Source organism: Physeter macrocephalus, chromosome 8, assembly GCF_002837175.3.
Source record: "Physeter macrocephalus isolate SW-GA chromosome 8, ASM283717v5, whole genome shotgun sequence".
Lineage (NCBI taxonomy): Eukaryota > Metazoa > Chordata > Mammalia > Artiodactyla > Physeteridae > Physeter > Physeter macrocephalus.
Genome location: NC_041221.1, coordinates 44,931,671 through 44,943,976, shown reverse-complemented (window position 1 = coordinate 44,943,976; position 12,306 = coordinate 44,931,671). Strand labels below are relative to the sequence as shown.

At 44.7% G+C, this 12,306-nt stretch overlaps 1 protein-coding gene across 7 annotated transcripts in view; it reads right to left on the bottom strand.

The window, feature by feature from the left end:
• Positions 1-6,209: 6,209 nt before the first annotated feature.
• RAI14 (retinoic acid induced 14) overlaps positions 6,210-12,306 on the bottom strand; it is a 147,942-nt gene continuing 141,845 nt past the window's right edge. For all 7 annotated transcript variants that reach the window (XM_024125991.3, XM_055086521.1, XM_055086522.1 and 4 more), the window contains 3 exons: positions 11,901-12,050; positions 8,874-8,939; positions 6,210-8,055 (listed from right to left, as the gene is read on the bottom strand). In XM_024125991.3, coding sequence (XP_023981759.1) covers positions 7,978-8,055; positions 8,874-8,939; positions 11,901-12,050 — 294 coding nt within the window. In that variant the 3' untranslated portion in view covers positions 6,210-7,977. The remainder of the gene's footprint in view (positions 8,056-8,873; positions 8,940-11,900; positions 12,051-12,306) is intronic.

Here is a 12,306-nt window from a genome sequence, read left to right as displayed (position 1 = left end):
TCTACCTCGGAACCGTCATGGCATAACGGAGAGTGATTTTTAGGATTACAGTGAAGGTATAATGAGCTAAAGGTCAATGACTGGACTGTTCTCAAAGCCACCTTGTTTTCAGCTGGTTCCAGCCAGTCTTTATCACGTCCCAGCAGCTGCCCCCTTTCTTCGTTATCTAGCATTTGTATCCTGCTCCTTTCCCTCCTGTCTCAATGGTAAGTGTGCTTTAGTTCTGTTCACTAACTCTGGAATGGAATGCTAGTAATCTGGGGATAGTGCTTTTACAGCGGGTTCACATACCCTCCTTTGATCCTGATTACCTACCGTAAGCTTTGCTATTGCAGAAATCACACAGAGGAACCATGTGTATAGGGTACTTCTAGACTCTTCCAACCCCCAATCAAATGTGATTAGCTCCAAATGATTCCAAATGCAAGGACTGTGAAACCTAAGAACAAGGAAATCCAAATAAACTTTCTCTTGGACTGTGTGATTTTTTTTTTTTTTTTTTTTTTGGCTATGTTGGGTCTTCGTTGCTACGCGTGGGCTTTCTCTAGTTGTGGCGAGCAAGGGCTACTCTTCCTTGTGGTGTGCGGGCTTCTCATCGCAGTGGCTTCTCTTGTTGCGGAGCACGGGCTCTAGGCGCTCAGGCTTCAGTAGTTGTGGCGCGCCGGCTCTAGAGCACAGGCTCAGTAGTTGTGGCGCACGGGCTTAGTTGCTCTGCGGCATGTGGGATCTTCCCGGACCAGGGCTTGAACCCGTGTCGCCTGCATTGGCAGGAGGATTCTTAACCACTGCACCACCAGGGAAGCCCCTGGGCTGTGTAATTTCTTAAAGCACATTTTCCAGCCTCTCAAGGCAGGGTTAGATACCTTCTTTCTGAGCTCCCACGGTATCCCATCCACAGCCTCAGAGTGACACTCACAAGTCAATTGGCACTCCATTTACTTTTGAGTTTTTCCATGCATCTGTCCATCATCCAAGGAAAAATACCTATTGAATACCTGCTATGTGCCTGACACTGTTCTTTCTAAGCATTAGGGAAAGCAACAGCGAACAAAGCAACAAAGATTTCATTCTCCTAGAGCTTCTGTTCTACCAGGGCTGCTAGTAAACAATACGACATCTCTGCAAGTTAGAAAAAGGCAGGTGGCTTAGGGGATAGGCAGCAACTTTGTGTGAATTAGGAAAAAGCCTCTTCTTCCAGCCAGTCTCAGGCCCTTGCTAAGGGGTCCAGCTTTGGGAAAGGGATGAGCCACCTGACATGGAAGTAACAAATTATATGGAGAAAAATAAAGTCAGGCAAGGGATCTAAAAAGTGATGTGGATGTGGGGAGGGGTGTACTGGCTTATACAGTGTAGTTAAGAAGGGCTTCACTGACAAGGTAGCATTGAGCAGAGACCACAAGGGAACAAGGGAGCAAATGACACAAATGTCGAGAAGAGCATTGTAAGATGTTAATAGCAAGTGCAAAAGCCCTGAGGCAGGAGCGAATTTAATGGGTTCAAGAACAGGAAAAGTTTCAATTAGGAATGAAGAGAGAGACAGGAGAGTGGGTCAGCAGAAGAGGAGGTCATGCAGGGCCTTATGGGCAATCCATCCATCTAAATCCCCACCTACCCACCCACCCGGTGAATACTGAATATCTGCTAGGTGGCAGGCCCTGTTTGACCAGATGTGAGGTTCTTGTGAGCAGGAGCTTTATATCCACCACTGAGCGTTTAGTGTTCAGCACAGTGCCTAGCTTATTACTAGTGATCAATAACACTTAATAAACTGAGTAATCTTCAGGAACTCTCCATTAGTAGAGATTTTGGTCTCTCTGTGTATATTGGTTTCCTATTGCTGCTGTAACAAGTCATCACAAGCTTAGCAGCTCAAAACAACAAGAATTTATTATCTCCTCGTTCTGGAGGTCAGGAGTCTGCAATGACCATCACTGGCCTAGAGATCAGGTGTCTGTCAGCAAGACGGGTTCTTTCTAGAGGCTCTCGGGGAGAATTGTTTTCTTGTCTTTTCCAGCTTCTAGAAACCACCTGCCTTCCTTGGTTCATGGCTCTTCTTCCATCTTCAGAGCCAGCAGTGTAGCATCTTTAAATCTCTGTCTCCTTCTCCTGCTTTAAAAGACCCTTTTGATTACATCAGGCCTTACCAGGGTAACCCAGGGTAATCTCCTTGTTTTAAGGTCAGCTGAGTAACAACTTTAATTCTATCTGCGAACTTTAGTCTCCTTTTGCCATATAACATAAACTATTTAAATTCCACGGAATTAGGACACGACCCTCTTTGGGGGAGTGTTATTCTGCCTACCAGAGTGTTTAAGTTGATTTAAATGTATAGGTTTAAAGGATTAATTTACATGTCTGGGTTGCTCAAAACCTGCATATTCATTACAAATGCCTATCTTCAGGAATGGCCTCAGACTGGCTCCTGGGAAATGAATTCTGATCCATTAGAATATTCTGTCTGAGAAGAATATTTTTTTTTTTTTTTTTTGCGGTACGCGGGCCTCTCGCTGTTGTGGCCTCTCCCGTTGCGGAGCACAGGCTCCGGACGCGCAGGCTCAGCGGCCGTGGCTCACGGGCCCAGCCGCTCCACGGCATGCGGGATCCTCCCGGACCGGGGCACGAACCCGTGTCCCCTGCATCGGCAGGCGGATTCTCAACCACTGCGCCTCCAGGGAAGCCCGAGAAGAACATTTCTGTATGCTTGACATTTTGGGCCACGTGGTACAAATCCGATTAAATAGTTCATTCTTAAAATGCGATGTATGATGAATGCATGTCTTTGCTCTGGGAGGTCTGAAACCTGAATAGCTGAAATTGTTATGCAGGTACTTCGGCCTCATGATAGATCCCCAATAAAGTCCTGGATACCAAGGCTTGGGTGGGCTAATCTGACTGGCCAGACTTCCGAAGTGTTGTCACACATCGCTGCTGGGACAATTAGCCATATCCATGTAACTCCGCTGGAAGAGGGCACCTGGAAGTGTGTGCCTTGTTTCTCCTGGATTTCGTCCCATATACCTTCGGGCTTTGCTAATTTTAAGGAAGGAGGATGAGAGGATGTTCTGGGCTAATGGTAACGTTCTCTACCTTGATAGGCTTTGTTGCCCAGACATATTTACTTGTCAAAACCTATCAAATGGTACACTTCATATTTATGCATTTCATTGTTATGTAAATTTTACCTAGAAATAATTTCAAACAAATACTAAAACCTAGTTAATGATACGTATACTGAAATTTTCAGGGTAGCCTGTGTGGATGTTCTGTACTTATTTTAATATGTCTCAGAAAGAAACATAGACTAATGGATGTAAATTGGGATAGATAAGTGGATAGACATGCATACAAAGAGCAAGTCTAGTAAAATGTTAATGCTTGACTCTAGGTGATGAGCACATGAGTGTTCAGTGTAAAATCTTCTCAAATTTTGTTTAAAAATTTTCCTAAAATTTGAAAAATTCAAAACTGGAACAACAAACTCTCCATTTTTACTCTGATTTTGAAACTGAAGTATTGATCTCAATAACGTTTCCTCAAGAAGGTTATTTTTGAAAAAAAATAAAAGTATAGGTTTAAAAACATCTGAAGGTGACAGATAGGTAACTCTTACTACCCCCCTTTGTTAAAAGCTTACATTATTTGGCTGTGTCCTGCTCCCCCCTCCCCGCTCCACATCCTCCACTAATAATCTGGTACATCCAGTTGCCGTTCTCGAAATACTGTTTCTTCCCATTTTTAGGGCTTGGTTTATACTGAATGTACAGAAATGTCTCTTTCCTTCTCTTCTACTCACCTCCGTCTCTTGGAGATTTACTCCTCAAGGGAGCCTTTCCATCTCCTGGAACCCACTTTGATTTGCTCCCTCAACCAGCTCCTATGGCCCAGTCATGGCGACCGTCATAGTTGAGCTTTTGTCCTTTGATTGTTTCACAAATATGCCACACACTCCCCAAATGCTGGACAGTTCTCTGCCCTGAACAGGTGAACAGAAACTGCTCCAGTGAATGCCTCCATCTGTTACTTTTTCCAGCTCACTCTTCACCTTGCAGTCTGCCTTTTAAACCTTGCACCACCCCCATCTTTGCTGGATGGTGTTTCTACTGCTGTCAGCACCCAGCATTCCAGTTATGCCACATGGCAAAAGGTTGCGCATCAACATGTTCTGGGAGCATTTTCCCCACATGGCATATCATGTGTTTATCTTAAGATTGGTGAGTTTAATTATTAAAGGCTTTGGAGTCAGTCTGAAAGTTTATGTAAGAAAAACAAGTTGATGACTCTTATGTAACCCATGTGAAGAACAAGGCTATTCTTGCTCACTCACTGTGATGACCCATATGCTATTCTACTTTTCTCCTCTGCATTCCTATATCACTTGATGGAAGCTAGTGTGAAAATGGGCAATTTGAAAATTATCCAAATGATCCTCACACATATGCATACATAGCATAGTCATCACATCATTTTTAGGGCTGTAAAATACTGGAAGCAGATTAAATGCCTATCAATCAATGAAGAGTTAGTTTTTTAAAAAAAAAAAAAAAAAAGCACGGCTATGAAACATTATGCAGCAGTTAAAAAGGATGTGTGTGCTGACAAAGAACAATCTCCAGGATATTTTAAGTGGAAAAAGTATGGTCCAGAAGTTTCTATATTGAAAGGGGAAAATAAAATACATGCCTCCCTGTACATATAGACGTAGAATGTCTTAGGTCATTCAAGAAACTTAATACCTGTTGCTTCTGGGGTGGTAAACGAAGAATCAGGAGGAGAGATTTATTTTCAGTTTATCTCATTTATCCTACAATTATACCCCATGATATATAACCACTGCTGCAGGATGACAGTTTCTTTTCAGACCCTGCCTTTGGCATATGAGACAGTTCTTTCCATTTAAGAAGTCTGGTTTGGATTTATCTAGGTTAAGTGCTCATTTGACTGTCACCAAGAAATCATCTTCTGGGACTTCCCTGGTGGCCCAGTAGTTAAGACTCCACACTTCCACTGCACGGGGTGCAGGTTCGATCCCTGGTATGGGAATTAAGATCCCGCATGTTGGGAGGAGTGGCAAGAAAAAAAAAAAAAAGAAAAAAAGAAATCATCTCCTGAGTTGAATGGTTGGCCTCTCTTGAGGTAAGTTCTCCTTGCAGGGTGCACACTCGATAATTTAAAATAGTAATAGGGCTTCCCTGGTGGCACAGTGGTTAAGAATCCGCCTGCCAATGCAGTGAACACGGGTTCGAGCCCTGGTCCGGGAAGATCCCATATGCCATGGAGCAACAAAGCCCGTGCACCACAACTACTGAGCCTGCGCTCTAGATCCCGCAAGCCACAACTACTGAAGCCCGCGCACTAGAGCCCGTGCTCCGCAACAAGAGAAGCCACCACAATGAGAAGCCCGCGCACCACAATGAAGAGTAGCCCCTGCTCGCCACAACCAGAGAGAGCCCGCGTGCAGCAATGAAGACCCAACACAGCCAAAAATAAATAAATAAATACATTTAAAATAGTAATAACCTCAGACACTATTTGCATTATCTGCATTGATATTGTTTGTCCTTTTTCTTCCCAGAGGTGGGGTGTGAGGAAGGGTTCAGTTGAGTATGTATCGTATGCCTTGGCAACAGGAGCTGAAAGAGAGGCAGTAGAATCATATTGCTGGCAAAGGAAATGGCCTTAATGAAGGGAGATGGCCTCGTTATGCTGTGTTATGAAGAACCATGTTAGCTACTTAAATAATTGCACCCATTTCATTGTCATCTGGTGTTTTAATTATGCTCTCAACCTGGAAGAATTCACCCTACAGGAGTTTTTTTCAGGAATGAATTAACCTCGTAATGTGATAGGATAATGTAAGAAAAACCATGTGTGTGTATTACTTTTTCAAAAAAGCAAAGAAAAAAAATCTAATGGAAGCTTTTAAATAGTTAAAAAAAAAAAAGACTACAGATCAACTGAGAGGCAATTTTAAATGAAAGAACTGTGACGCAAGTGCTCAAAAGCGGGTGTTGCTTGGGGTAGAGTTCAAGGTGACCCCAGGAGCTAGGGGACGAAATGATATGACACACTGTGTGAGAGACTGTGGACAATGGCCACCGGTGGAGCACAACACAGGGTATAAAAACCTTTGCCCCGAAATGCTAGTTAGCTGAACTTCAGAAGCTGTACAGGCATGCTTACGAAGGTGCCCCAAATCAACAACAGAGATGCAAGATGAAACAAAAGTTTATTTTCTGCAATACTTTCTGTAAATTACAAAGGCAATATGCTAAACTACAGCATGTAACTTTTCAATATTTAACCAGAGTACTTGTAATAAATATGCATCCTGAAACAAGATAAAAGGCTACACTTTGTCAGGCGTCCTACAAAATGTCTCAAGTTTTACACTCTGCAGCATTTCTGTGTGGAGCTGGGAGGGGGATGGTTTTGTGTTTTCTTAAGTGCTGTGACAGAAAGTCCTTTCACAGTTTTCTTTGGAGCGTGTTCGAAATTGCCGAACTATAAACAACTTAAGAAAGGTAACACCAGGCTCGAAAGCCGGTGTTGCTTCCCTGTCGTTGGTCCTCATCCAACACAGTGCTACCAAGTGGCCTCTGAGCCCAGGCGGCCCTGTCGGAGCTGGACAATGCTTTCCGTTCTATACTTTAGAGATTTCCGTATTCAGTTTACATCTCTCAATAAGATCAAGGCTATAAGGGAAGCTGCAAGCAAGTTAACCTGAAAGTAAAGTGAACAGGAATGTTTTCTCCCAAGACCTCAGCTAGGCACCATAATGTTTACCAGGATTTTTTGCTTCAAAGTTGAAAAACTCGTTGGTACTAACAGCCCTTCCAGAGGTAATTTACAGGTGCTGGTAGAGTTGGGGCATTCAAAAATATTCAATGGGTAAAAGAGGATTTACTATATTCAGAGACGTGCTACAGTTCTGAGAACACGATGGCAGGAAGTCTAGGGGTGTTGGTGGCAGCTCATTTTGAGTTTGGAATACAAAACCACCTCCTGCTATAGCTGAAAACCTGGAGGAAAAAGTTATATACTTTTTAAAGTCTTAAACATGATTACCTAAAAAATATTTTGCTGATATAGTCTAGTGTAAATTTCACTTACTTAGGGATTTAGATATGAAAACATCTTTAAGAGCCAATAAAAATATTGTAGAGGAAAAAAAAACACTTTTAAAAAATTGAGGTTAAAAACTATGAGGCATTTCTTTTGGCTGTAAACACGCAATTTACTATCCCTTGTTGAACACAAATGTTTGGATTTCCTGAGCTTCGTGAATGACAAACAGCAGGAGGCAAGTTTGCATAGAAAATTTGCAATATGTCAGCGATTAACTTAAAAAGAACTTTTAAGGACAATTTGCTTTTGTTTTAAAACTTCATATTTAAGTTAACAGTGCTCATCAAACTATAAGATTGATAAGCAGGGTGGTGAGAAATATAAGGCAGATGGGGGAAAAAAAGATGGAATTAGCATTTTTAAATCCACAAGATATCACGATAAAGGGTCTAAAGCATGCAGCTCATAACTAGTGCCATACTAATTTGGTTAGAAATTAAGTCATGTTTTGGGGATAGGAAACCAAAGGCAAAAAAGAACACTGCTGTGCCGAATGGCACAGCCTGAGTGCAGGAACACGGCTGCGTGGAGCATCCATGTGTCACTCAGTGATGAAGTCCCTCGGCTGGGCAGGTACCAAGCAGGATGCCTGCCACCAGCGTGGACGATCCCAGCTCTGGAATCAGAAGGGATGACAACATCTTTCACCTCTGCTGCTTCGAAGTTTCTAAGCAGTTCTGAGGAGGACAGTCTTCTCCTGGGACCCATCCTCAGAAAGAAGCCTCTGGAAAGGGAAGAAGCTCTATTACAAGGGTCACAGTGATACCACGAACAAGGGCAGTGGTTGCCAGCAACTCCGGATCTAACATCAGGTGGACAACAAGGAGCCCGTGTCCTGCCAAGGAATCCACTTTACTTCTTCTGGGACTGGTTCTTACACATGGTGAGGATCTGCTTCAGTACTTTTTGGACATCTTCATCCATCTGGCCCTAGGAAATTCCAACAAAAGACACTCATTAGAATAACCTATGAGATCATGACTTGGACACACATCACACAGGACCATGGGGGAGCGAGGAAGGAGGTGAATAAAGGGCAGAGGCTGTTGACCCAGAGGAACTTCAAAATGCCGAAAACAACAGAGGTAGAGGGGAGGCCGAACACTGAAAAACTAAAACACTTGTTAGAAAAATCACAGCAAAAAGGTGTAAACCAAACCAAACCAAAACAACACTCAGAACCTAAATCCTGGTGCTGCGTCACCTGGGGAGTGAGATGGCTGGCTGGGATAAGCCCTTGGCTTCTTACTGCCTCCCCACCCCGATCTTCAAGGGAATGTTAGCCCTACCCATCCCACGTTTCTAGGAGGAACTGAGTCAAAGACACAACCCTGCTCTTTTTCCTCCGGAGGATGAGGAGGCTGGGTCTCCTACCAGAGTCCTCAGCAAAGGGTTTCTGGCATCTCAGTAGCAAATGTGAGCCCAGCCAGCCAAAGCACCAACAGTGGCAGTAGTGAGATGGTACGGATAGCTCTGAGAATATCATCAAACCCGGAAAATAACACCTAGACCCCTCCTCCTGATGGGGCGCTGCCCCCACACCCTCCTTCAGCTCTCAGCAAAGGAGGCTGCTCCTGGTTAACGGTATGGGGCTCCCAACGCAAAATCCAAAGCAAAGCAGAAGGTGTTTTAAGAAGCTTTCCAATGAAGAGCTGTCTTCTCAAATTCTCATCTGCTCTACTAGTTTCATGATGGGCATTTGGGCGAGACCTGCCGCGGTATCTCTTTAGGATCCCCAGACACCATACCTGCACAGCGTACAGAAGATGCATTCTGTAAACTGATATCACTTCCTGGTGTTGTTTCTTGCACTCCTAGAAAGAGACAATTTGACATTGTTCAAGAGCTTAGGAGACCTTTAAAAAAAAAACAAAAAAACTAGGAGAAAGCTGCAGCCAAACGCTACCCTAGTGATTCCCTCCACCAACTAGCACAGGAAGCTTTCAAAATTGCTGTGGACTCAGAGGATTGTGTAGTTTGGAATGCTTGTCAATATTCTTAGGGAAAAAAACTACCTGTTTCATATCTTGGTATGTCAATCCTAGAAGAAAATTCATGTAAAAAGTAGATATGATAATCCTGAATTTGTTTAAATATATATATACATACTCAGGCAAAGAATACAGATATATTCGCACAAAGTAAACAGTGCAAGGAACTTTTTACTTTGTCAAATGCAAAAAGTTATTGTCTCTGAGTGGTTGGATTATAGGCAGTTTTAATTTATAGTAGCTTTTCCAGAGTTTTCTGTATCTTCCAACTTTTCTATCGTATACAATGACCAAATATTTATTAATTTAAAAAATTATTCTTTTAAAGAGAGTTATCGATCACCTTCTATATAGCCAGTGGGGTATAATCCCTGGGAAATTCAATGATTTAGCTGTCAGCGTACCAAGGAGGTGAACAGGGTGACGGCACCAACCTCAAATGGTCCCTCAGCATAGCTGTTAATGATTTTATTTCTCCTTGTTGAGCTATAATTCCAGTTCCTCCTAGTGACTATTTCAAGGATCTCAACTCAGCTCTTAACTCTTCTAAGAAGAGGCCTTTCTGCCTACGTCATGATGGAAATTGAGACTATCATATATGGATCACTTTAAAAATCTACTGAAGTCTATGAGTAGCCAGTCTCACCTCCTCCCCAACAGTGTCAGATAGGAGGCGTCCTTCCTATTCAAGGAAACCCTTTGCAACCTCAGTCTTTGAAGTTCCTGCCAGTAGAAGGAACGCTTGGTGGCTCTCTCTGTGCTGTTTCCTCCCACCTCTTGGTTGCCTCCACTCCATCATTTATAGCTTTGTCTTCTGATCACCGTCTTCCTTTCCGGTCCTGCTTCTGTCATCACTTGGTTGGCTTGAGTATCCACGTGGATGAGCCACCCACCACCCTAGCCTCTCAGTCTCTCGACCTCAGCTTCATGACCTGTCCCTCCTTCCAGCCACCCGCTCTTATGGTCAGAGCCCTGCCTCAGTCATTACCTCTGAGATCTCAGTTGAAAGCACCCCACTCCCTCACCACCATCTCCCATCTTTGCAGCAAACCTGCTTTAGGCTTCCCCTGCCTCCTGCTGTGACTCTTCAGCCCCGGCAGACGCCTAGCTCCTTAGTCACTTCTCCAGCAGCCAGCCTCGGCCATCCACACTCCACCCCTCCACTGGAACTGTGGCTGCCATGGCTACCACAGGCCCTCCAAATGCCACATCCCAGTCCCTGCTGCCTCCTACTCATCTCTTTGAGATTAAGCACAAGCGTCGCCTCCTGCAGGAAGCCTTCAGAGACTCACCCAGATTGGGTGAGCACATTGCCTCTCTATGCCCACAGCACGTTGGGCACCTATCTCAATGGACGCTTGCTACACTGAGTATATGGTAAGCCATTATATTGAGTATACGTTCCATGAAGGCAGGGACTGTGTCTTATTCATTTTTATATCATCGACACCTTGTATATTACTGATACATAAAAGCTCATTAAACGCATACTGAATAACTGTAAGAATGACTGTATAAATCATTAGTACTCTATCTACAAGTCTGTGATAATCACTTGATCAGAAAAACGACCTGCAAAACACAGTCAAGAGCAACTTCTCCTTCCCTGACTACTCCTCCACTGCTCTAGTAGAGCTGGCAACACAAAAAAAGCTGGGTTTGTACTTTGTGGCCAGCTGGAGTAAGGACTGTAGAAACCTGAATTCACCAGTATTGAGTCTGTACTGAAGAAATCACAAAATCCAGGTCCTGTTTGTAAATGGAAGCTAGAGAACATCCAGGATAGACTAACCTTCACGTGGAGAATGTAACATACCCTCAATGACTAAAACTTTACAGACATTGTGATAGACTGACCAATAGCCCTCCAAAGATGCCCACGTCCTAATCCGTAGAACCTGGGAGTGTGACCTATAAGGCAAAAGGGACTTGCAGATTAAGGATCTTGAGGTAGAAAGGAAGATTATCCTGATTATCTGGGTGGATCTAAAATGTAACCACCAGGGTCCTATGAGAGGGAGGCAAGAAGGTCAAAGGTGGAAGGAGGAGACGGGAGGACGGAATCAGAGGGTGGAGGGATATGCTTTGGGGATGGAGAAAGGGGCCAGGAGCCAAAGAATTCAGGCAAACTCTAGAAGCTGGAAAAGGCAAGGAAATGGATTCTCCCCTAGAGCTTCGAGAAGGAACCAGCCCTGCTGACACCTTGACTTTACTTTTGTGAAACCGTTTTCTTCGGACGTATGGATCTCGAGAACTGTAGTAATAAGTTCGTGTTGTTTCAAACCAAGTTTGTGTTGCTCTATTACAATAGCCATCGGAAACGAATACAGACATGAAAGGGCTTTCCTGGGTGAAATCAGGAAAGAGGCCAAGAAGCAGCTTCAGACATGTAGACATACAACTACCAGAGAGCCTGGCCCCTAATGAGAAACAGCTCTCGCCGCTGCCACAGACAGTGATGACCATGGCAGAAAAATGGAGAAAGGGTAAAGAGCGAGTGGAAGAGCGAACAAGAAGCCTCCTCCCACTGCCTTGTGGGCCCCTCCCTTCCTTCCCACCGACACATGTTACCCATCGCATTGCAGGCAACGCCCGAGAAATCCATCCTCTGCCTCTCTGGCCTTCATCAAAGAAGTCCGCAGTCAGCTGCCCACTGAAGCGCAGCACGCCTTCAGGCTGGGCATGTGCCCGCTGGCTCCCCGCTCCCCCAACCCCCCCCGCCCACCCCGAGTGCCGTCTGTCTCCCCACACCCCCAGCCAGGCCGCAGAGACACGCCCACTCACAGCCAGCTGGTGCTGCAGCTGTTTGACCTGCTGCTGCAGCGCCTCCAGCTGCTGGCTCTGCCTCTTGGATGAGCTCGTGGAGTAGGAGAGCTGCGAGAGGCTGTTCAGGGCCTCCTTCAACTTGGCGACTTCCTTCGACATCTCGTTTATCTGGCGAGAAAGGAAAGCTGTATCAGCAGGCAAAAACGTGACACAGAAGCAAAACTCCACCTATTTCTCAACCTGGAACATAGCCTCTCCTGGCCTCTGGGACTGCAGCAATGCCTTTGTTATTTTTAAAAGAAAAGCCAGGGCTTCCCTGGTGGCACAGTGGTTGAGAGTCCGCCTGCCGATGCAGGGGACACGGGTTCGTGCCCCGGTCCGGGAGGATCCCACATGCCGCAGAGCGGCTGGGCCCGTGAGCCAT